This window comes from Onychostruthus taczanowskii, unplaced genomic scaffold (assembly GCF_017590055.1).
Source record: "Onychostruthus taczanowskii isolate IOZ18803 unplaced genomic scaffold, ASM1759005v1 scaffold25, whole genome shotgun sequence".
Taxonomy (NCBI): domain Eukaryota; kingdom Metazoa; phylum Chordata; class Aves; order Passeriformes; family Passeridae; genus Onychostruthus; species Onychostruthus taczanowskii.
Genome location: NW_024499796.1, coordinates 784,900 through 810,366, shown reverse-complemented (window position 1 = coordinate 810,366; position 25,467 = coordinate 784,900). Strand labels below are relative to the sequence as shown.

The 25,467-nt window shown below is 56.6% G+C and overlaps 1 protein-coding gene across 5 annotated transcripts in view; it reads left to right on the top strand.

Moving 5' to 3' along the window:
* Positions 1–6,326: 6,326 nt before the first annotated feature.
* The window catches only part of GRIN1 (glutamate ionotropic receptor NMDA type subunit 1), a 37,293-nt gene continuing 18,152 nt past the window's right edge, over positions 6,327–25,467 (top strand). For 2 of the 5 annotated variants that reach the window (XM_041406744.1, XM_041406742.1), the window contains exons 1-8: positions 6,399–6,491; positions 6,678–6,842; positions 10,629–10,763; positions 17,954–18,130; positions 22,396–22,458; positions 23,233–23,333; positions 23,707–23,828; positions 24,282–24,456. In XM_041406744.1, the coding sequence (XP_041262678.1) occupies positions 6,399–6,491; positions 6,678–6,842; positions 10,629–10,763; positions 17,954–18,130; positions 22,396–22,458; positions 23,233–23,333; positions 23,707–23,828; positions 24,282–24,456 (1,031 nt within the window). Of the gene's footprint in view, positions 6,492–6,677; positions 6,843–10,628; positions 10,764–17,953; positions 18,131–22,395; positions 22,459–23,232; positions 23,334–23,706; positions 23,829–24,281; positions 24,457–25,467 lie in introns of all 5 variants that reach the window. The other 3 variants (XM_041406745.1, XM_041406743.1, XM_041406741.1) reach the window with 2 other exon arrangements.

The following is a 25,467-nucleotide window of genomic DNA, read 5'->3' as shown; positions in this document are numbered from 1 at the left end:
ACTTGGTTTGTTCAGCCAAGGAGAAGGAGAGACTGAGATCAGACCTCACTGTGATCTTCGTCATCCTCACAAGGGGCAGAGCAGGGGCAGCTCCAGTCTCTTCTCCCTGGGACAGGGACAGGAGCCAAGGAATGGCTGGAGCTGGGCCAGGGCAGCTCAGGCTGGAGATCAGGGCAAGGTTCTTCCCCCAGAGGGTGCTGGCACTGCCCAGGCTCCCCAGGGAATGGGCACGGCCCCGAGGCTGCCAGAGCTCCAGGAGCCTTTGGACAGCGCTGCCAGGGATGCCCAGGGTGGGGTTGTTGGGGGTCTGGGCAAGGACAGGGGCTGGGCTGGGTGGGTCCCTCCCAGCTCAGTGGATTCTGTGATTCCCTGATCCCATGGCACTTTGCACCAGGCAGCCTCACCTGTGTGTTTGCCTCTCTAGGAAGCCCCCTGTGAGACTGTGCTTTCCATAAGTGCTGACTTGTAAGTGCATTGCAGGAACCTACAGGGTAGGAGATGAGATTAAAGCAGTGTTTTCTCCAAAACCAGTGCTGCCTCATCATGTTTTTACTTCGGTTTTTTTTTAGGCTGGTTTCATAATAGAACTTGTGTAATCAATCTTTCTTTCTGTCCTCAGCAATGAGATTTTGATCTCCTATCAAGCATCACACAGGACAGGAGGGCATGGCTCTCTAGGGGCAGGTTTGTCACCATATTCCTGTGCTTTGGGTGGTTTTGAGCTGTCACCCACCACTGATCTGTTCTGGTGGCGCTGGAGCCCAACCAGGCTCACCCTCCTGGGGTGGGGGCATCCAGTGCAGCACCGAGCCTGCTGTTCCTGCCCCTGAGTGCTACATTGGCACCACTGGGCCAGCCTGGGCTTGGACTCTCTTGCTCAGCTCCTCCCAAGGCCGTGCACGTTTGGTGCCTTTGAAATCCACATCTGGAAGACTGGAAAGCCACTCTCAAGTTTCCTGCCCTCCTAAGGTCAGGAGTATTCCTGGGGGGGCTGCACAGACTGGAGAGCCCCTGGAGCTCCTGAAGCTTTGCAAAGACAGGAACATTCCCAGCAGGAGGATGAGGGGCTGAGCACTGAGATGCCCCAGGCATCACCCCCTGCAAGGGGACAGAGCCACGTGTGGCTGGGCCAGGGCAGGGCTGGGACACCAGGGATGCTCTGGGCACCGTGGTGGCTCCTGTGAGGGCACAGGAGGCTGGGGCACGCAGCCAAAGGAGATGTCTGCTGCCTCTCCCCAAGGGTGGGTCTCAGAGATGGGAACTCCTGCATATTTCTGCACCCATCACTGTGAAAACAATGTCCTGGTGCTCTCTCTGGAAGGGTTGCAAACTCCAGAGCACCTCATTTGTCACTGACCCCTTTTTCCTTCCTCTGTTTCAGATTCTCTGCAGCTCCAAGAGGTTGGAAATGCCCAGAGATCTCCCCCTCCCCTTGACAGGGCACAGCCATGGCACCTGTGCCCAGCAGTGGTGCCTGTCACCATCTGGGCTCTGCTGGGGACAGACAGACACCTGGAGAAGCTCCTCTGGCCCCTTTCCCAGGGAGTTTGGCCCCTTCAGCCCCTCCAAACAGTGGGATGGTTTCTGCTTGAGCAGGTGCTGCACAGGCACCAACCACCACTCCTTGCAGTGGACAGGATGGAGATTGCTGCTGTGCCCCAGGGTCCCCAGAGAGTCCCTGGAGAGGGAGGGTGACATTGCTGGTGTCAGCCCTGCTGTGGGAGGCAGGCAGCCCCATCCCACTAGGGAGCTTTCCCAGGGACACCCTGAGCGTGGCGGAGGCACCAAGGGCTGCAGGGGGCTGATGTTCCCCACATGCTCCATCACCCCATCACCTGGCCAGGCTTCTCTGAGGTGAAGAAGGGCAGGAGATCCCCAAGCAGTGCCCAGTCTCTCTGAGGTGCTTTCCAGCCCCTGCTGTGTGGCAGTTCCAGGGCACTGGAAGTCCCTGAGGACAAGCTGTCCAGTCTCCTGGGACACGATGTGCAGGAAGCTGAAGCCCAGCTTCTGGCTGGCTTTCCAGCAGAAAATTGGAAAGTTATCAAAATGAAATTTTCCCTACAGTGCATTTCAAACATGCAAATCCTGGTTTTCCCTTGGAAAATGTTCGCAGTTGAACTTCCCACCCCTCCTACTGCACATCTGACTGTGTTTCTGCACCTCCAGCTCCCTCTGGTTGCACAGGAGGTGCTTTGGGGTTTCTCACCGTCTCTGCCTCCAGCCATTGATGTTCCACGTCCCATCCTCTTACGTCTGACCCGAGATCCCCCTGCCTGCCCAGGAACACCATGGTGTTCCAGGCTGACTGCTTGCCCCTTGTTTGAGCTCCCCATCCCTGGGTGTGCCCAGCTCCTGGCTGAAGGCAGAGCTCTGCTGGATGCTGGGAATGTCTCTGCACACGGTGATGGAGGGGGAGACACCTCCATTCTCATCAGCTGTTGGAGGGTGGTGCTGCAGCTCCTGTCTGGCAGCAGGGGTTCCAGATGTGCCAAACACTCTGCTCAGGAGGGTGTCAAAGGCCTTGGGGGCCTGGAGCTCCTTCCTGTGGGGAGAGCTGGGCAAAGGCAACACGGATGCCCATGGACACCTAGAGCAGGGAGCTGTGCTGCCTGGGAACTCCAGCAGACACTTCTGAACTGCAGACTAGGCTGGCTCAGTCCCTCTCAGCTGGGAAGGCATTCAGGAAGAGCACAGGGACTTAGGGACTGCAGTCCATCCTGGATGTTGCCTGGAAAAGAACGGGAGACAGGGCTTGAACGCACAAAAGCAACCACGGGGCTGCTCAGACACTCCCATCTTGGTTTCCACCCCATTGCTCCCTGCAGCTCCCTCACCACAAGCACAGAGCCCTCGGGCACCTTCCCCTGCAGACTCCAGTCACTGCCTGTCTGTCTGGGTGGCTGATCCTGTGACAAGGACATCCTGCTGTGTCCCAGCTGCTCACACAAACCACAGTCCCCAGAGCACTGGCAGTGAGGTCACACTGTGCCAGCCTCCAGGAGGGTTGTGAGGAGCTGCTGGGGCCCTGCACCCCCTCCCTTGTCCCCTGTCCCTGCCCAGACCTCAGGCTGGGTTTGGTGCTGTTCTCTGTCCCTGTTCTGGAAGGCAGCACTCTCTGACTGTATCCACTCTCCCCTCTGCTGGAGCAGCTCACAGGGAGGTTTTCCTCCAAATATTCTGAAGGATGGTTTCTCCGTTTTTCAGCCTCTTTGTAAAGAATGTGACCCCCAGATCTGCAGGCAGCCTTCCTGTGCAGCATTCCCCAGTGCTTCCTGCAGAGGCTCAAGTCACTGCCAGCTGCTGCTCTGTCCCCTCAGGGTGACTCCAAGGACGACAATGCCACCTTTCTGTTTTGGAATTCATGATCTCTGACCCCCAGGTCAGTATTAGAGACCACGTTTACAGTCCATGTCTCCACTGGATCTGCAGTCCTGTCCGAAGAGCAGGACTAACAATACTTGCTTCTGCTTTCATGGCTCTTCACTGGCTGTCCTAAAATACATTCCAGTTCTGTGCTTATCAAAGAATCCAAGTGCTTTGGCATCACTATTTGCTGCAGATTTTATCACCAGTGATTGCTTCCAGAGCAAAGGCAGGAATACTGAAGTGGCAACTGCATTGCAAATCCTTTCATCCCTGTAGGAGCACCCCCATCCAGCTCTTCAGTACCAGGCCTTGGAGCCTTGCCATGGGCACTCTGTGGGTGCTTTGCTCCATTTTACACCTCAGATTAACCTTGCAGCTGCACACAGGAAGCATTTCCATAGTCTGGGTTGCAGTTACTGCTCTCAATTCCATTTCCGCTTTCTCAAAAGAAGAATTGTTTGGTAGATCCACAAGGAGTGGTGCAAATTGCACATTCCTAATAATTAATTTTGTCTTCTATGAAATTCCCTATTGCCTTTTCTACCACCGGGACTGATGCCTTACCCCGAGGTAGGTGAAGTTTCCAGCTGGGTTCAGTGCTGCTCCTCTGAGGTCTCCAGGTTTACACTGAGTCACTCTGGCCTTGGGAGGAATTGCAGCACTCACTGGTGAGGGGTACCTCACCCACACCCCTCCCACACTCATGTCCAACCCCTGCATCCAGGAGGTGCCACATCAAGAGCAGCATCACAGTGCACCAATTGCTAACAGGCAACCCAGGTCAGAGCTTGCCCTCAGCCATGGCCAAGGAGGTGGCCCCCATGTGCCAGGAGGCAGCAACAGGGAAAGCACAGAGCACCCCTGGCTGCCAGGAGCAGCTGGTGGATGTGGCTGTGCTCCCCACGTACAGCTCCTACCTGGGAAAGCCCTGCACACTCCTCTGCCTTCAGAGGATCAAAGAGCCTGAGGACACAGCGAGAGGGAGGCTCGTGTGGTGACAACATCTGTGCTGGCTGAGCCTGGCTGTGGGGCATTGTCATCCGGGCTGCTCCTGCTGCCAGCACACCCGTGGGGGGCATGACCTGAGAGGGAAGCAGGTGTTTTTCACATCTCCACAACTGTGCCAGAAACAAGAGTCTCTGGAGACAAAAAATGAATGGAGGCACAGAGGGAAGAGCCTGCCAGCATGGTAGGCTCCATCCTAAGCATGGCCATCCCTCACTCCTGGGCAGCACAGGAGGGACTCAATAGCTGCACTCCTTCTCCCTGCATGGAACTCCAGGTAATGAGAGGGAAAGAGCTCTTGCACTCCAAATAAGGTTTCAAAGCCTACCTTTTTCCTTTGTCTTCTCTGCCAAGCCACCTGCTGTGGCCAGGTCTTGACTTTGTTATTCTACTGCCATCGCACCCACCAGGATCCAGGTCTGTACAGCCCCCTCCAGAACAGTTTCTTCCCACACAACCTATGGCAGGTGCAGCTGGTAGGCAGAGGAAGGAATGAAGGAATGAAGTCAGCTCTGTGCAGACTGAGGGTAGGGATGCAACCCTCTTTGGCTTTCACCCTTTGTCCCTTCAAGACAAACCCACACCATGTGAATCCAGCCAGTCCCTCAGCTCCATGCGTGGAGGAGTGGCAGTGACATGGTGACACTGAAAAGAGTTAAGCTTTCCTGGAAGTCTCTTCCAAGAGCACAGCAGGGTTGGTGTGGAGCTTCATGCCAAGCACTGCAAGAGTTAAGGCAAGGTGGGGCCATTTTCCTTCTCTCACGGAGCACACCGAACCTCCATGGCTTTCATTGCTTCCCCAAGCCGTGGTCTGCAGCTTCCTGAGAGGGTCTCACAGCTGGGAGAGGTTGCAGGGCCCCGCGAGCCCAGGCACGCTGAGCCCTGCAGCGTTACACAACGGCCATTTTGCTCCTGCAGCTCCTTCCGAGTGCATGTGGGCAATGTGGGACACAGGCAAAATGGTTTCCATAGCAACTCACACTTCAGAGATGCCAGTGAGAAAATTTGCGTTGGGGGAAAATATTCTGCTTCAACTCACGTTGCAAAGGAAGGACAGAGGTGGGCTGCAGCAGCACCCCAGAAATGGTGGTGTAAAAATATCCCTGGTGGTTTTGGTTGTGCAGCGCTCGGACCATGCCCTGCCCTGGCTGGCTGTGGTGTTTGTCCCATGCAGTGACAAAGCAACACCCTCTCACTACCTGAAACCTGCTGTTTTTCTCCAAAAAGGCCAAAGTGGCAGGTCTGGGGAGCAATGTGCTGTTCTGGCCACCTCATCCCTCTGGCCCTGGAACAGATGTAGTCCAGGAGTGAAACTCCGTCTCTTTCTGCGGTGGAGAAATGTTGGCCACTGGCTGCTGTGCCTCCATTTCCTTAAGGGAGGCTAATGGTAGCCCAACAACAGGGAGATGATGAGAACCTCAAGAAATCTCCTCAGCAGAGAAATCTTAAGGTTATATCCCAGAGAAATTTGGTGAATTTAATAGAGGGAAATGGCTGGTTGCCCTGTGAGCTAATGTCTGGAAGTGTGGTGGCTCTGTCTGGAGGGACAGAGTGAAGCCAAGGAACCAGGCTGAGCGTCAGCTGAACATCTCTGCCCAGGAGCTCTGCTGGTCAAGGGAGGGCTCCCCAGCCCTGGAGAGAGCACAGACCATGACAGAGTCCATGTCACACACAGCTGTCCCCAGGCAGAGCTTGCGGAAGCGTGCAGAGGTGCTGCATAACTGGGAATATTGGTGTGGAGAACAAACCCACGGACCGTGTTTTACCCCCAGTCCCTGGTTTGCTGAATGCCCGGTGTGTCCGTGCCTTCCGAGGCACCGGGAATGCCCTGATCCCCAAAAGAGCACTGCAGGTGAAAAGGGCGGAGCGGCACCCCCAGAGCTCAACCCCGCGCCTCCCGCACAAGCGATTCTCGCAGAAGGCGCGGGACGCACCCTCACCCCGCAGCCCGGCACGGGGACAGCGGGACCCGCGCCTGCCAGCGCCGGGGGGCGCGGGGGGCCCGGCGGGCTCCGGGCCGCCCGTGGATGAGCACCATGCGGCTGCTGCTGCTCGCCCTCCTCTTCTCCTCGTCCTTCGCCCGCGCCGGCTGCGACCCTAAGATCGTCAATATCGGCGCGGTGCTGAGCACCAAGAAGCACGAGCGGCCCCGCGGTGCCCCCCGGCCGAGCCGCGGCGTGCGGGGTCCTGCCGGGCCCGGGGCGCGCTGCCCGCATTGCAGCCTTTATGTAAGCGCGGCAGGCTGCGCGCTCCGTGCACCCCTGGGCACACCCGGGCACCCGCACACAGCTCGGGCACGCACGGAGGTGCTGAGCACCAAGAAGCACGAGCAGATCTTCCGCGAGGCGGTGAACCAGGCCAACAAGCGGCACGGCACCTGGAAGCTCCAGCTCAACGCCACCTCCGTCACCCACAAGCCCAACGCCATCCAGATGGCCCTGTCCGTCTGCGAGGACCTCATCTCCAGCCAGGTACCCCCGGACGGCGACACCCCCTCCCCGCCCCGTCCCCGGCGGGACCCGAGCCTCCGCCCCCGCGGCCACCCCGCCCCGGCCCCTGGGCACACCCGGGCACCCGCACACAGCTCGGGCACGCACGGACACCCACTGACACCCTGGGGCACGCACGGGCACCCACTGACACCCTGGGGCACGCACGGGCACCCACTGACACCCTGGGGCACGCACGGGCACCCACGGACACCCTGGGGCACACCCGGGCACCCACTGACACCCTGGGGCATGCATGGGCACGCACAGGCACCCAGTGACACCCTGGGGCACGCACGGGCACCCAGTGACACCCTGGGGCACACACTGGCACCTGCACAGCCCCCAGGCACGTACGGGCTCACACACACCACCCAGGGCACGCATAGCCACCTGCAACAGACACCCACTGACACCCTGGGGCACGCACGGGCACCCACTGACACCCTGGGGCACGCATAGCCACCTGCAACGCCCACCCGGGTCACACATGGGCTCACACACACGCCTCAGAGCATACAGGAGCTCACACACACACCCCAGGGTGCACACGGGCATCACACGCCCCCGGGCACACACGGGCTCACACCACCACCCCGGGGCACACAGGGGCACACCCACAGCCCTGGGGCACATGCAGGCACACATACCCCCCCCTCAGGGCACAGAGGGATCACACACACTCTGGGGTGCACACAAGCACCCACAAACATAGCAGGGCACATATGGGCTCACACACGAAGCCCAAGCAGGCACAGACTCACAGACGAAGCCTGAGCACATATAGACTAACACAGACACAGCCCTTGAGCACACACAGGCTCACACACAGCCCCTGGGCACACACAGGTTCACACACACACACTGGGCACACAGACACTCACACATGAAGCCCAGACATGCACAGATTCATACACACTGGGCACACACAGGCTCACACACATACCAGGGCACACACACAGCCTCACACACACTGGGCACACACAGGCTCACAAACATACCAGGGCACACACAGGCTCACACACATACCAGGGCACACACACAGCACAAACATACCAGGGCACACACAGGCTCACAAACATACCAGGGCACACACAGGCCCCCATACCCTGAGCTGTGCACATACATGCCCACCCAATGCTGTACATGCACAGCAATATGCACATACACCTACACCACACACAGAGCTAGGTGTGAGCACACATGGGCATCCCCAAACTGGGGGGACGTGTGGGCACAGGGAACACCAAGCATGTACGCAGACTGTGCCCTCACACATGTGGGAATGCCCATGGGCTGCACTCCATGTGCACACATTCCATGCACACACACACATTCCATGTGCACAGACATGCACACACTCCACACACACATTCCACACGCACACATGCCATGTGCACACGTGCACTGCTGTGCAAACATGGGCTCACATACAAGAAGTCTGCACTTGTGCAGCGTGCACAGCTGCTGTGACACATGGACACACACATCTGTGTGAGGGACCTGGCACACCCACTGCCACACGCACAGGCGGGACACGGGCACACACAGCTGGGGGTGCAGACACGCAGGCATGGCACGCACAGGCACACAGACACACGGACACACGGACACACAGACCCAGGGTGCACACCTGCACAGACGCACAGACACACAGCCCCAGGGTGCTCACGCACACAGACTCGGTGTGTGCTGTGTATGACTGTGCACACGAGCATGTCCCTCCTGTGCCCACGGGTCACTCTCAGCCGCACCTGAGGGTGCAGCCCGAGCCCTCAGAGCTGCGGGTGCACCCTGGGGTGCCCCGCGCAGCCCGTGGCCTGGCCTCTCCACCTCCCCTGCGTGTCCCCCGGGTGCAGGGCCCGGCTAGCCACCCCCAGGCCGTCAGTCGGGGCCATCGGGGGCGGGCAGGCAGGTACAGACCCACCCCTCCTCCAGCACACCCCGCACCTGCGGAAGGTCCGCGGGGGCCCGTGCGCAGATGGGAACGCGCCCCGAATTGCATGAGCGCCCCCAGCACGGAGCCTCACCCGCCCCAAGGCGCAGAGAAATGCGTGTGCGCACCCGGGCACGCACAGCCAGCGAGGGCAGGGGGCTGGAGGGGCCGCGTGGGGCACAGCCGACGCCTTTGCAGCTCAGCTTCCCGCTGTGGAGGTGGAGGGTGGCTGGGGACAGCCGTGGGGAGGTGGCCATGCCGGGCAGCGCGGGCTCTCGCCGACCCCCGGTGTCCCCTGGCAGCAGGGGAGGCTCAGCGGGTCCGGCCCTGAGCCGAGGCTCCGTTCGGCGCTGCCGGCCGATGGATGCCCGTGGCCGTGCCGCCTCCACGCCTTGTCCCCGCGCAGCGCCCGCGGAGCGCCGGCCCGCTGCGGGCACAGCCGTGCGGGAGGCAGCGCGGCCGGGGCGCGCAGGGGCCGCGGCTGCTGGGGCTGCTGGGGCTGCTGGGGCGCTGGGCTCGGGGTGCCCGCTCTGTCCGACACGCTGGGGGCTGTCCCGGCCGCTGTGCCCAGCTCGGTCCCCGCTCGCTGGCGCCGTGCCCGAGCGGGGGCTGCGAGGCACAGGAGGGGCTGGCAGCCCGCGCACATAAAATGGCTCCTGCCGGCGGCTGCCGTGCGCCACAGCACAAACCCAGCCCCGCACCGCCCCGCTGCTGCCCCCGAGCCTGCTCCTGCCCCAGCGCCCTGCCCCGCCCTGCTGGGTGCGGGTCCTCACCCCCTGTGTCAGCACCGGGCATCTCTGCCCAGGGCATCCCCTCCTCCTGCATCCCCAGGACCTTCCCAAGCTCTTCTCTAGCAATTTCTCCCTACTCCCACGTAGGGTCTCCAGCCCCTGCCCCAGCTCCCTCTGCGCCCTCACTTTACACCCTCCTGATGCCAAGCAGGATCCCTCCCTCTTCCTCCAGACTGCAGAGGCCCTTCCCCAAGCAGGCTCCATCATTCCCTCCTGTCCTGGCCAATCTGTCCCTCCAGCCCGGGTGCTGGGCACATCCTGGGGCTTGGGCAGATGCTTGGAGAAGGAAGAGTTATTTCCTCCAGACATCAAAGTCCTTGCACTGATTCGCCCTAGCTGGAGACCTGTCACCAGCTGGGGACATTCCTTGTGCTGCAAAAGGACATTGGTGTAATAAAGGATCCCCAGGGAGTACCCAGCTCCTTCCTCTCCCTTTGACACAAAGCAGGATCCTGCTGGAGACCAAAATCCCAGTTCTGTCGTAACAGCGGAATTTTCCCGGGATCCTCCTTCCCCATTTTGGTATAGCCCAGATCCTCGGCCGAGGATCCCGGCTCCTGCCCCCGCCCTGCGCGCTCTGCCATTCCCGTGTGCCCAGGGCCAGATGGCTGATTCGCTCCCTGGCTCCGCGCTCCCGCTCCCGCCACAGTCCCAGCTGACCACTTTGTTCCTAATAGTCCTCAGAGGGGAATTACAACCGAGTATTAAATGTGTGGTTAAAGAAATCGCATTACACAGTGTGACTGGAAGGGAGATGCTTCCCTTTAATCCATGGAAGTTATTAGTTTAGCGAGCAGAGCGGCTGGGCACGGCATTCCATTAGGACGTAACCCTGAGCAGAGCCATCCCCTCCAGCCGTGGCACAGCACCCTTGGCTCCCAGCACAGCCCTTGCTTCCCCGCTCCGAGCCATTGCAGTGCCATTATCATGTTAACATGGGGCTGTTTAGCATTGCAGAAAAGAAAAGGGAAAAACAAACCACGCTCGATGGCCGTTGCACTCCCGTGAAATAATGTTTGTGTCGTGTATCCTGTCCTACAGGTCTATGCAATATTAGTTAGTCACCCTCCTGCTCCCAACGATCACCTAACACCAACACCTGTATCATACACAGCTGGCTTCTACAGGATCCCTGTCATTGGTCTGACAACACGCATGTCTATATATTCTGATAAGGTAACTGATGCATGCTTTGCTCTGGTACCTCATACATGTGCTGTAAATCAAGAGTGCCCGGCAGGAGGGTTCATGATGTCTGCACTCTCTGTGTCTGTCCGTCCACCCTCTCCAGCCCAGCCTGCATATCTCTCTCTCTCTCTCCCTCTCTCTCTCTCCCTCTCTCTCTCTCTCTCTCCCCCTCTCCCTCTCTCTCTCTGTCTCTCCCCTGCATTCCAGGGTACATAATTTTCTTGCAGCTGCCAGTGCTGACCTACATAGTGCCAGATGATTTCTGCAGCGCTGCTCTGCAAGCTGCCGGGCTCGCTGCTCTTCAGCCATGGCAAAGGCAGGAGCTGGCTCCTGCCCTGCTCACTGCTGCCAGCCAGGGGGTCCTGGGGGCTCGGGGGGCCTGGGAAGGGTAGAGGATCCTGTTAGAGCCTGTACATCTCTCTGGAGCTGGGAGGTTGTTTGGTTGCATTCACTTCTCTGGATTTGTGGGATATTTGTAGGGGAGATAACAGAATATCCTGAGGCTTCACATGAGATTGAGGCTGGTCAGCACTCAAGACAGGTGTTCAGATTCCAGTGTCTCAGCTGTCCCTGTGGGAACTCAGAGACCTCCAGACTGGATGAGGTCCTGCCATGTGCAGGCAGTGCCTGGGCAATGAGGTGCTGCCCTGGCCCTCAGCTCACGCCCCTTTGACAAACACCTAAAGCTTTAGGAAAGGCAAAAGGAGGAGCTGAGCAGAGCCAGGCCTTCCAAATGCCATTGCAGGATTTCATCCAGGCACACGAGCTCAGTGGGTGAGACCGAGCCTGCTTCAAAGCACGAATCAGCCTTTGCTTGGAAAATGTGAATATTCACAAATGTAAATGTTCAGTGCAAAAATAGTCACTCCACCTACACAGTAAATAAAGTCAAATTTCAGGAGGAGGAGCAGAAGCTCCCAGAGAGGCACCAGCATCACTGCTTGGCTGGAGCAGCAGCAGATTTTGGCATCTCCCACCAGGAAGCCATGGCAGGGTGGTCAGCAAGCCATGACCATGGCAGTGATGGTGATGGTGGCTGGCAGGGCTGGGGACCTGCGCACCCTGCCAGAGTCCCACCAGGATGGTTAGATGGCAAGGGATGGGGGCAGAGCTGGCAGAGCAGGCAGGAAGTGTTCAGGGGGGATTCACTTCTTGCTGCTCTGGGGAGGAGATAGATCTGACAGGAATGTCACTGAGAGGGTCCTTGTCACAGGGCCCAGGATGGCAGCGAAAGGGGACCCTGCACCTCCTCTTGCTCCATCTCTGCAGGGCTGTGCCCAGTAAAGCAGCCCTGCCCACCTGGGTGTCCAGCCTCGTGCTGGCCTGGAGTGCTCACCCCTAGGGGCTGACTCTGTCCTCTCCTTCTGCCAGTCTTTTCCTTTTTAAAACATGTTTTCTGCAGAGCAGCCTCATAACCCCCACCTGGCTCACTTCAGGGCTGGGGAGAGACCCACGGCCACAGTGGTGACCCAGTGTGCTGGCAGGGAGGTGCTGGGGTGTTGAACAGGTTCAGGGGTACATTTGCCTGGCAGAGGCTGGGCAGGGAGCCCAGGATGCCCACCCCAACACCCCTGAGAGCACTCCTGCCTGGCTGGCATCGTGCTCAGCCTCCTGCCCACCAAGGCTTGGAGCTCTCTGAAGAGCAGGGAGCTGCAGGCAGGAGATGGAGCAAAGGCAGGGACTGCGTAGAGGAACAAAGGATGTTTGGACAGTGGAGGGGACAGCAAAGGTGGCAGTGGAGTGGGGGACAGAGGGCTGTGGAGCTGTGGGACAGGACAGTGGAAGGTTCTGCACACCCCATGCAGGACAGGCTGGCTCGTGACACAGGGACATTCAGCTGTTCCCTTTTTGGTTTCCAGTGATCAGCTTGCTTTCTTTTTTGTTTTAATTCAGGAAATTATATCTTTCAGCTTAGTTTCTATGGAAACAAGCTTGTAGGATCACTTTTTATGTACGCCCCTAATTGGTTTTGGAGGCAACAGACAATTTTAGCTGAATTTCACAGGGGGCTGAAGTTGGGTTAATTTTGGTCCTCTTAAGGCTACCGGGGAGGAAAGGTGTGGGCCTCAGCATGGAAGATTTGCCCAGAACCTTTTGATGCTCTCAGAGCATCTCCAGTCTCAAGGACAGTGGCCCAGTCTTTCAGAAAAGATACCCGAGGGAAGTGAGTTTTACTGTTACAGTATCCAACCATTTATTCTAGAAATAATATTGCAGTTAGCAGGCAGAGCACTCTGGCTTGGCCTCCTTGTACACCTCATGAAATCATGAGCTGTTCCTTCACTGAGGCCCTCACAGCACCCAGCACAGTCCTGCCTGCTGGGGAGGAGTCTCTGGATCCATCACCTCTGGGAGAGGTCAGCAGAGGACTGGGGGAGAGAGGGACTCTCAAAGTGAAGGCAGCAGAATGGTTCCCATCACTGTGTTTCCATGGCTATGGAGAGCCCTGCAGGGAGATCTCATGGGCCGAGCATTGCAAAAATCCCCCTCTGACTTTGCCTCAGTGCTTCTGTCCCCCACAGGCCACTGGGGGTGTTTCTATCTGCTCTGCACCTCAGCTGAAACAAACGAGATGACACTGACACGCTGCCACCATGAAAAACGTGAGCTGACACCGAGTGTGAGAGCAGAGCCTGGGGATGCACAGCTCAGGAAGGTCTGTGCTCTCCAACACCACCACGAGGGACCTGTGGGGCTGGAGGGACACCCTGGCTGCTGAGCCCCTCCCCATCCCACAGCAGATTATTGCAGCAGAGGAGTAGGGATATAGAGCAAAAAATAATAAATTAATAATAAATTAATAAATTAAGAGCCCTGCTCTGCTGCTGGAGGAGTTGGAAAGTGGAGTTTAGACGTGCTGCAATTGGAGAGCTTCTTCAGCTCCAGCACCTTGCCCTGGTAGTTAGGTGAGGTCTGCCTCTCTCTCCAGTCAGGGGAGGGATTTTCTCTCTGGTTCCTGCTCTCCATGGAACCATTCCAGGCCCTCACAGGGCTTGTTTCACTGCAAAGGGTTTGCTGCTTTATTACTGCCTCACAGGCAGCCTATGCTCAGAGGGAGCCCTGTTAGGGCTGGGAAGGTGCAGGTGGGGACAAAAGTGGCTCTCGTTGACCAAGGTCAGGGTCAGTACCCCTCCACTGGCACCCCCAGGTGATGACTGTAGAGGCTGCTTGGTGCAGCACAGAGATGTTTGTCCTGGGAGTGGGAACACAGCCCTCAGCAGGGCAGGAGAAGCCTCATCAGGGCAGGAGAAGCCTCAGCAGGGCAGCCTAGAATGTGCAAGAGCAGGCCAGGGTAGTGGAGAGATGGCCTGATGGAGCTCCCCCATGGCAGCAGACCCCCACAGGCTCCCAGATTCCAGCTGGGAGCAGCACAGAGCAGCCCCAGCACCCCACAGTGGCCCTGCCCCGTCCCTGTCTCCGTGCACTGCAGGGAAAGGCAGAGAGGGCACTTCAGTCTGAGCTCTGTCCCCAGAATCCCTCCCCGCACTCTCGGAGCTATCTCAGAGCTGTCTCAGCTCCCTCCCACCCCACAGCTCTCATGTGGGGCGGTGGGCAGGCTCCCTCCATGGAAACACTGGCCAACACTTCTTTCTCATGCCCAGCTGGTGAATTTAACCAAATGTTCAGGAGCTCTACAGATTGGGATCTCTGTCAATCTCTCTGAAATTCCCCAGGCAGCTCAGCTGGGGAGTGCATTGCTGGAAGGGGAGCTGACCCCACAGCCACAGGTAATGAAGCAAAGGCACATTGCTCCCTTCAGCCTGCAGGAAAAAACCCTCCCCCAGCCTGGGCTCTGGCTGGGGTGAGCCCCTGGGCAGGCAGGAGACAAACCCTTCACTCATGGTGCTCTGCAAGGCCCTGATGGGGCACACAGGCACTGCCTGCTGGCCCCCAGCCGTGCCCTTTTCCCTGTGGGTAAAACCCCCATGCCAAGGCACCCCTAGTGCTCTCCCCCAGCTCAGAGCCGGCTGCAGGCTGTGCACAGGACTGCAGCACCCAGGCACGTTCCCTGCAGGCAGTGGAGTACTCCTGTGCTTTCTGTCCTGTGCTTTCTGCAGGTGTGGGCTCACAGCTGTGCATGTACAGTGTGTGCTTTCACACACACACACACACACACACACACACACACACACACACTCGTCTGCTCAAACAGCTCCTCTTTGTATGGGCTTGCATCAGATATTTGCAGTTGTCAAGTCCTGACTCCACACAGAATCATCACAGAATCCCAGCCTGGTTTGGGATGGGAGGGACCTTAAAGCCCACCCAGTGCCACCCCTGCCATGGCAGGGACAGCTTCCACTGTCCCAGGTTACTCCAAGCCCCATCCAGCCTGGCCTTGGGCACTGCCAGGGATCCAGGGGCAGCCACAGCTGCTCTGGGCACCCTGTGCCAGGGCCTGCCCACCCTCACAGGACATATCCCCACCCTCCAACCCTGCTCATTCTCGTGCTTTTTGGCTCCAAGCCCTGGGTTCCTGCTGAGCTTGGGCCCCTGGATTTCACCCCAGCCTGTATTTGCTGCCCTTTTGCAGAACTAGAATGAAGCGGGGAGCACAGGGTTGAGCACTGAGGTGTGGGTGGGCTGCAGGGAGCTTTGGGGGTGCTGTGAGCCATTGCCATGGTCCCACTGCAGCACTGGCTGGCACCAGGCACACAGAGCAGAGCGAGGGGTGAGGATCCTACAAACCACCCCACAAGGCCAGTGTGGATTTGTAGTGAGGAGCAGTTTTTGCTGAGGGCCTGATCCGAGGGGAGGGAGTGAGGACAGCCCGAGTTCAAGTGCTGGAGCAGCACACCAGGAGCACAGCGGGTGCAGCTGAGCGAGCCCATGACCGGTGCCCCTGTCTCACAGGGACTCTGCTAAAAACCACTGCTCTTTTTTAACAGTTATCTGCAAAAAAATGGGCTAATTAGGGTGCACAAATCGCTGCCCCCCCGCTTCCTCTTCAGGGCAGCCCATGTGCCCGTGCCCAGCAGAGCTCTGTGCTGAGTTCCAGAGGGATGTGACAGGGACCTGGGGGATGTCACTGCATGTGCTGGGATGGGGGAGGTATCAAATCACACCAAGATGGATCCTCACCTGCCTCTGCCATGTGAACCTCTGGGGGACTTTGTTCATTTTTCTGCCATTCTTTGGTCCTTGCAAAGATGCTCAGGAGTCCCAGGTGCTTCAAAAGCTGTGCCAGACCGTAAGTGCTCATCCTGAGATCTCAGCTCAGCACTTGACATGAATTTTTCTTCATTATCCTATTTGAAAACCACAGTTCAGGGATCCAGGAGCTGAGATACCACCAGAGTGTGTCCATGACCTTTTTGACACCACATCAGAAAGCAAATTTGCCTGGACTGTTAAACCAAGTTGCCCACCAACAACTTTGCAGTATTTTTTTCCTCTGAACCCAGTGTTATGTATTTATAATACTTAAGAAAGCCATGATTGGTTAAACACCATTTTTGCAAGCTGGTTGGGAAGCTAGAAAGTAATTTGATGCAATATACAGAAATTTCAAAGTTTTTTTTTTCATTTGAAAAAGGGATTGAAAGAATTTTTATAGATGTTTTAACCTATGTTTCTCTGATTTAATTCTTTAATATTGGCTTTTCTGTTATTTTTTCAGCTCTTTGCTCTCTTCCGATTTTTTTTCCCATTTCCAGTTTCACTTTCCCTGGATTTCCTTAAAGCAATTAAAAATGCTGAGGGGTTGAAAATTATAAATGCTTAGACCCAGGTGGTGTGCCCCTGGCCCAGGCTGTGCAGCTGGACCTGGAAATTCCTGGGCATCTCTGCTGACCTCAGAGAGATCTTGCACACTGTGTTAGTGTGGACACCATGGCTGTTTTTCCATTCTTTGTCCCTGTGGGGCTTTTTCCCAATCCCATGGGTTTGTGGGGTGAGCTGCTTTTCCTGTAACTGTACTGTTTGTATCAGTCATACTCTGAGAGTCTTGTTGGGGCTCTCCTGGTTTGTTTCCTCCTCTGGTTAAACACCCAGCCTCCTCCTCAGTGTCTCAGTTCAGGAAATGTTCCCGGTGCTGTGGTGGCTCTGCTGCTCCCCTGTTCCCATGTGCTGGGCTGGGGCAGGAGCAGGGACTGCTGATCCTGTGCAGGAAGCCCTGAGCACAGCAGGGAGTTTGCATCTTTTTCCACACGTTTCATGGTCTGGTTTGACATTATCACTGTGTGGAGTGTGAGGAAGAGGATTTATCACAGGTCTGTTCCTCCTGTGTGTGTCCTTGGGGAACATGACACCTTTTCCTTCCCAGTGTGTGTTACTTTGGCCCATTCAGGACATTTCTGACCCATTCTGGGTCTGGTCTCTGGATGAGCAGGTCTGGACAAGCCCTGTTTGGTTCAGACCACCATATCAGCCTTAGAGAAAGAAATATTATGGTGCTTTATTTTTGTCCTCTCCAGTTCTGGCTCCTGCCTCCCTCCAGCACATAGCTGGGCTGTCAAGTAGGGTCCATGCTGAGCATGAGCACTTTCACTTCCTAATATTTGACTCTAGGGCTTTTTGGACAAGCTGCATTTGTTTGAAAGCTTTCTGCCAGCTCCAGCTTTTGGTCTGATTGCTCCCCTAAGAGCACTGTACTTAATTAGGCTGGAATTGCTATTGCACAATCACCCAACCATAACGATGTCTCTAACCCAACCAGAGAGCTTTGCTGGGGCACGGGTCCAGAGCTGCCTCCTCTGCCTGCTGCTGCAGAACAGGCTGACCTAGAAACAGCCAGGGACCATGTTATAAAACTGCCTTTGAACTTCTGCCATGGACATGAGGAACACACAGCTGCCTGTACCTGCCTCTTGCCTTCTGAAGGGAATTCTTCTGCTTTTTGATGTCCATTGTCTGGTCATTATTTAGAAGGTCAAGAGGCAAGGCTATATTTGCACTGAACACTGCTGGTCATTCATGGCTCGACAGGCTTTTCTTTGTGCATTTATGGACCACAAAGCAGAAACTCCCCTTTGCCATGCTCTGGTTTAACCACAGAGAGGTACAAAGTCATATCCAGGGTTTGCTCCCAGCCAGAAGGAAGGATGCAGGTCCTAGAGGTTAGCTCAAGGTGTGCATCCCAGAATGGATCCCTGTCTCTGTCCCTGTCCCTGTCCCTGTCCCTGCAGACGTGGCTGACACCCCCACAGTCTGTGTTCAGCTCTTGTTCTTCCTTGCAGAGCATCCACCTGTCCTTTTTGCGCACGGTCCCACCTTACTCTCACCAGGCCAACGTCTGGTTTGAGATGATGAGAGTCTTCAACTGGAACCACGTCATTCTGATAGTCAGCGACGACCACGAGGGTCGTGCTGCACAGAAGAAGCTGGAGACCCTCCTGGAGGAGAAAGAGTCCAAGGTCAGTTCCTGAACATTGTCTTGTAGCTTTGTTTAAGCAACAACAACGAAACTAGAAGTCTTGGGCTGTTGTATGTATGTAGATTTCTGTATGTAAAACACCTTTTCTTTCCATTGTAACATGGCTAACATGCTTAAAGCATCAACAGTGTCTGACTAGTACCTGACAGAACTTTGTACTTTATTCATTTCACTTGCTTTGCCATGGTCAAAATCTCCTACATGTAAATCGACTACAAAATGAAGGGAAGGATAACCTGGAGCTCTGCAAATGCCTTGCCCGAGTTTCCCACCCAAGGAGAGGACCAGTTTAGGGAAGCACCTGCCCCACTGCAGCCACCCCGGGGCCAGGCAGACCCAGCAGTGCCAAGCCCACCCCGAAAAGCAGCTTCTGAATTGGCCATCGGGGGCTCAGCTCAGTGCCCGGGCGGGGCAGGGCAGCGGGGCTCTGATGATCCTCTCGGTAGCGCTCTCGGCCCGTTCCCATCTCCATCGAAGCACATGCCAAACGCTGCTTTCCTGACACCCCATGCATGGCAGGGCCGGGTGTGGGACCTCGCTCCTGCTCTCAGGGCCAGCGGGAGCAGGGAGGGAGCAGGGCAGGGCCCCGAGGAGCGGGGACAAAGCGCAGAGCCACGGCCTGGAGGGAAGGGACTGGACAAGTGTTCAAGGCAAGCAGAGAAGGAGAGAACAGGGAGCTGTGTGGCTGCAATCTGGAAGGCAAGGAAACACCTCCTGTCTCAGCGTGTCCTCTCTCCTGGGGCAGGGTGAGGTCCCTTTCGGATGGGCAGAGCCTGAGTTCATCCAAGTCTCCAGCAGCATCAGGGCAGGCACCCATTTGGGGATGTTCCCTCCTGGTCACAGGCAGGGACCCCAACCTGCTCCTTGCAGCCCCACCTGCAGCTGCTAGACCTTTGGCAGTCTCTCAGCTGTTGAGATGTGGCCATGGATGCTTCTTGTGGTTGGAGTTGGTGGCTGAGCTGAGATGGGATCCTGTGACTGCTCTGCATCACCTCCCTGGAGGAACAGCTGCTGCGGGGGTGCAGGCTGGCACAAGCCACACTGACCAACAGACTCCTGATTATGGAGGTGATTTTCAAGAAGTTTCATCCTTGCTGCACCCCAGGCTGTCACAAGCCCTGATGTTCCACCAGCCACAGAGGGATCCTCCTGCCTCCAAAGGCAGCTTCCCACTGGGTGACAGTGTTTTTCTCCAAAGTCTCTTCCCAGCACAATGCCCTGCATACAGGGAGAGACATTGTCAGTCTCTCTCCCTCCTCTTGCATCTTTTGAGTTCCACTTTCTGTTTTCCTGTAATTCCTGTACATCCCATTTTGCTGTTCCCTCTCATGCCTCCACTCCCATTTGCCCCATGTGGTGCTTCCAGGCACAGGGTGCATTTCTTCTTCAGACTTCCCACTCTGCAGGAAAGCCTATGAGAGCTTGAAGGATGGGGAGGGAGAGTCTGTCCTGAGACCTTCCCCCATTTTGCACTGCATCTACCATGTCTTGGTGTCCTCTGGCAGCCCCTGGGCTGCTGCAGATGCTCGAGCCACTCTCCAGCCTGGGGCACCTGCTCTGTCCCAGTAGGTCACCTTGTCTTCTCTTTGGGGTGTTCCACTGCATCTTGTTTCTTTTTCCTTTGACAAAAGGTCAGGCAGACTGGTCTGACTGGTCTTGCAGGTGGCAGATACCCCGTTGGGGCTTTCCTGTCTTCCTCCACCTCTTCTCTCCAATCTCTCTTCTGATCACTGATATGCTGGCTCTTTTCATGCCATGAACTTGTACCATGGGCCCTCCCCAGCCTCTCCAAGGGCAGCCTGGGCCCTGGGGAGGGAGCAGTCAGGAGACATGATCTCGACCTCTTCAAGGCTTAGACCACAGTCCCTGAGGACACGGAGGACCTGCTCAGGGTCAGAGACTCATCTGCCATCTGGGCTCTTGGTTTGGGGCATGGCTTTGCCCCCAGGGTCTGTGCCAGCCCCATGTGCCATCCAGGCACCACCGTGTGGGTTCTGCACCTCCAGCAGCACCCTGAGCCCAGCACCCAGGCCGTGCTGGCTAGCCTGGAGTGCCCCATATGCTGCTGGCCTTCTCCTGGGGCTGTCTGCAGCAGCTCCCAGCCTGGAGCTGCTCCACCCAGCACAGCCCTGCTCGTTCATGGGGCTGCTGGAAGGGAGTGCTGGACACTGAAACCAGAGCTCTGGGTCAGAGGTGGCAGGTCCCTGCTGTGCTGCCTGCCTTTCTGTGGGACAGTGCCCTTCATGAAAGTGGCAAATTTTTGAGCAGGAGCACGTGGTGGAAAGGGAATTTCTGATTCGTCAGTCCCTGTGTGAAATGTGAAGATCAGAGAAGGCTGCAGGACCACATGGAAAAAAGGGAAAAGGAGGACTGCTAGTGTAATTCTGGAAACAGGGCTAGTGACAGGGAGAGGTGACCAGGGGCCAGCCTTGTTGTACTGAAGACTCTGCTGACCAGCCTGGGTCGAAGTGCCAGCACATCCCAGGAATTTCTGGTTGGTGGCTGCAGCATGGATGACCAAATTTTTGGCTACATTGACTGTGCCTGGGGAGAAGTGACCAGCGTTGCCTGACTGGAGAACATTCCTGCTTGTCCTGCTGCATCTCTGGTGTCCTTGCAGTCATTGCTCCAGGGCTCACTGCAGGCCCAGCAGCAGCCACGAAGAAGCCACTGCAGAAATCCTCACTGTGGGAGTCATCAGAAATGAAGGCAGACCTGGGCTCCAAGCAGATTTTGCCTTTTCACATACTTTTTCTTGCCAGGGCCCAATTTCTTTAAACAATGAAAAACCTGTCAGTCTGCGTCCAAGGGGAAGAAAGGAAAGGTCACACAGCTGCATGGAAAGGAGACCTGACAAGATGTCCTGCCAAAGACTGGCCTGAATGCTCAGAAAAAGGCAAGCTAATTAGTTTGGAAAAAAAAATGAAGAGCAATCTGTCTGTCTGAGGAGCAGCCTGGGAGCATGGACCCCTGTGCTGGGGTGCAAAGGGTCAGGCTCCTGGCAGGGATCCATTGCCATCAGGCTCTGGAAAAATGGACAAGAGAGTAGAGCTGTGTCCCACACCCCATGTACACAGATCAGGGACACTCAGATGGGGCGGGGTCAAGGAGAAGATGTCACACTATGTCCCACCAAAACCTGCCAAGCCCTTCTCCTGCAGGCACCATCAGCTTGCTGTGACTGGCCTGTGACAGTGGCTGCTCCCGAGAGGTCCCAGGGCTCTGTGCAGGCTGCTGCAGGGCCAGGGCTCTGAGCAAAGGCTGTGGGCCCTCAGCACGCTGCCTGCCCGAGAGGAAACCTCCAGCAGTGGCTGCCTTGCCCTGGGCTCCTCTGGGGCCAGGCAGCGCCAGCGGCTGAGGCAGCAGAGCAGGGGAGGAGCAGGGTCCGTGCTCCAGCCCGATCTCTCTGGGGTCAGCCCCAAGCCCTGCTGGCATGCTCCAGGCAGCAGCACGGAGAGCCCCAAGCAGTGAGCCCCACTAGCCACGCTTAGGGCCAGCTTAGGGGGCCCTGGGCTCGGGCAGCTGCGCCTCCCAGGGCCACCCATGTGCTGCAGAGCCATGAGGTGCCCCGGGCCCAGAGACTGCCCTTTGATCCAGGGACCAGGTAAAAGCTGCAATGCCATCCCATGTTCACCATTGCTCCATATCGCCACGCTTTGAGCCAGCACGGGACCTAGAGAACTTTATCTTTCTCTTTTGGATGTCAACAGAGCTCAGGAAGCTGCTCCCTCCGTTCAGGGGGTGAGAGGTTCAGCTGAGACACCTCACTTTGTGTGGACTCTCTGAGGGTGGACAGGACTGTAATGCTGATAGTGATGCTAGCAATGCTAATACTCTTAACTGTAACAGTTTGCCTTTATCCAGCACTTTCCGTACACAACATTTTGTCCTTTACTTCCACAGTAATTCCATGGAAACCCCACCACTTAGGCCCTTAGATTGTTTCTGAGCTTAAGATAAAAATTCCTTGCTGAAGAATCCCCCAGTCCCTCAAGGCAATATGCAACTGCGTCGCACCAGCTGTGCCACTCAGGCTTTGCTCTCAGATTGCTCCGTGACGCTCCCGTGAGAGCTGAGGCACAATCCCTCCTGATAGTGGTTTTTGCGAGCTCCAGCGTTATAGAGACCCTTTAGCAAACAGTGGAGGAGGAGGTGGATGTTGGATTGCTTTACTACACGTCATTTTCAACTGTTTATAATATTCTTCTGTGTCTACATATTTTCTCTGTGCACATTATTCATCAGAGTAAAAAAAGGAACTATGAAAACCTCGACCAACTTTCCTATGACAACAAGCGAGGACCCAAGGTATATATGCATGGAAATGCACGCCGCCCACCAACCTAACTAGCAAATGAAAAATAGCCACAGCCAACAGAAAAATTAAAAAAAAAAGAAAAAAAAAAAGAGAAAGAGAAAAAAAGAAAAGAAAAGAAAGAAAAAAAATATCCATGACTATGTTCCTTGGTAGCACGTTTTTATGTTGAGATAGTTTGGTTTGGACTTGAGAATGGAAACGTAGCCAGCTGACCCTGGAAGGATTTCTTTTTGAAACATGCATGTGAACCAGTAATTAACTTGCAAGTTCTTTTTTTTTTTTTTTTTTTGAAAAGTTGAACCAACCCCCTTTCCTCCCCAAAGGAAACAGTTCCTTGGTGTAAGTTGCTCACTTTGATTCCTAAAGGTTAACCCTGTGCAATATGTTTTTTTCATTTCCCATGTTTTTGAAAAACAACACTCGTTTGAGTTTTCAATTGCATTTCAAAGCCTTTTTCTCTTTCCTGTACAATGCACGCCTCTTTTTGGGTCTTGATTGACTTCAGTTTGCATGCACAGTGCAAAAAAAAAATATAATAAATAAAACAACCAAAAAGCCAAAACCTTAAAAGAGAAAGGAAGGAAGGAAGGAAAGAAAGAAAAGAAAGAAAGGAAAGAAAAAGAAAAAAAATAACTATAACCAATCTTATTTAGCGGACTTTTGTGCAGTTTAATGAATTCTCTTGACCCTTTTCTAGATAGCATGGCTCTCACCACCAGTCCTGGGGCTCACTCACTAACCAGCTTTGCTCACACTCATCACAGGCTGAGAAAGTGCTTCAGTTTGACCCTGGGACCAAAAATGTGACAGCGCTGCTGCTGGAGGCGAAGGAGCTGGAGGCCAGGGTCATCATCCTCTCTGCCAGGTGAGCCCTGCCGCCCCTTCCCCTCCCTGCTCGGATTTCCTCTCTCCCGACGCTGCCCAGCGCTGGAGTCAGGGTGGATTTGGGGTTTGACAGCCTTGCAAGGAGCACCCCCGGCAGCCGTGTCCCGGGCAGGGACAGCCCAGCGCGCTGCTCACGATGGTGCTGGCCCCGCCGCGAAGGAGGGCGGCCTGATGGCCCCGGCCTCAGCCCTTTGGGCAGACGGGCAGGTGCTGAAGCTGAGAGCAAGGGTCCCGCTGCATGGAGGATTTAGCCTTGCCCAGCAGAGTCACCCGGCGTGGCGTGTCCCCCGGCACTGCCGCACCCTCGGGTCTGGCCGAGGAGCCCCATGGCCGTTCCCTTCGTGTCGTTGCAGCGAGGATGACGCGGCCACGGTGTACAGATCGGCAGCCATGCTCAACATGACGGGCTCGGGCTACGTGTGGCTGGTGGGGGAGCGGGAGATCTCGGGCAATGCCCTGCGCTACGCCCCGGACGGTAGGCACCTCCCGAGCGCCGTGCCGCTGCAGCCAGCCCCGGAGAGGCCGAGGCAGCCGGGATGAGCGGCCCTGCCCTCCCGGGACCCCTCGGGCTGGGGCGGCGCGGTGCCCTGCTGCTCCCGCACTCCGCTCTCCGCCCTCTCCCCCTGCCTGGGGACCCGGCCTCGGCCACCTTGGGGCTGCCGCGCCCCAGATCCGTGCCACTGCGGCTTCGCAAGCTGCCTGTCACCCGGGAAGGCTCGGGCAGGGCCTGGGCATGGAGCGCGGGGTGTCAGGGTGCCAGCCCGGCCCCGCTGCCCCTGCCTGCTCCTGCCTGAAGCTCAGGCACCTTCCTGCTGCACCCGAGGGATCCTCAGCCCCTAGCCACGTGCTCGCTGTCCCAAGAGCTGGGCATGGGAGTGACGCTGGAGCAGCCATGGATGCTGACCCGCCTCCCCCTGTGCCGCGGCAGGAGTGATCGGTTTGCAGCTCATCAACGGCAAGAACGAGTCAGCCCACATCAGTGACGCTGTCGCCGTGGTGGCCCAGGCCGTGCACGACTTGTTTGAGAAGGAGAATATCACAGACCCACCGCGGGGCTGCGTGGGCAACACCAACATCTGGAAGACAGGACCCCTTTTTAAGAGGTATTGAGGAAAGGGTCCTGCTGGAGAGAGCAGAGGACCTGGTGGGGGAGAGCTGGAAAAGGTGGGAGCATGTGGAAAAGGTGCAGGAGGACATGGTGGCTTTGTTTAGGGCCACTAAAGCTTTGGAGCATGTGACACAGGGCTGCCTGGACTGTCCTGCATGATTTGGATGTGTGGGCTACATCTCTACATCTCTCCTAGAAAACTCTCCCAGACACAGGCTCAGGCGATGGCACACAGTTTTTCCAGGCTCTTTAGACATCATCCTGGTGCCTGGCACCAATTCAGTCCATGTCAACCCATGCTACCCTGGGCAATGCATAGACAGCTGGGATGTGTGGGCAGGGAATGACGCCAGGAGGAGAAGATTGGGGAGCATGGCCTCCTCCAGTCTGGAGCCTAATTCCATGGGTGGAGGTGGGAGAGAGGGGAGTTCTGCCCAGTCAGGGGAGGGCGATATTTCTGTCCCATTTTACCTCAGTGCTGCTGTCATGTTTCCTGCTGAACATTCCAAGGGCTGTGGCATGTGTCCAGTGCTGCAAGCAGGGCTTGGTGCCAGGAGCTGTCCATGCATGGGACAGGTTGTCCTTGGCTGTAGCAAACCCTGGTGCTGTGGATGTGAAGGCTGGAGTGTCACAGATGGGAGCATGTGCCCATGGGGTGCTGCTGCCAGGGCAGGGGGATCGGCAGGTCCTGCATGCGCTTCCAGACCCCAATCCCTGCATCACTGCAGCTGCTGGGGCCACAGGGGCTGGGCCTTGGTGCAGCAGCCACTCCCTGCAGACTTGAGTTCTGTTGAGCATGAGACCTGTAAGGCCTGGAGATGGTTTTAGAGGCATTTCTGGCATTCCCTGCAGTGACAGTCTGGCATGAGCGAGTCAAAGCTGCTCGTCACAAGGGGCTCAGCCAATCCCTGTGTGTCTCCACTGTCACCTTTCCAGGGTTTGGGGGCTGGTTCTCTCCTTGGTGGTGTTTGTGTGTGCCTGAGCCTCTAGCCAGGCTGGGATGGGC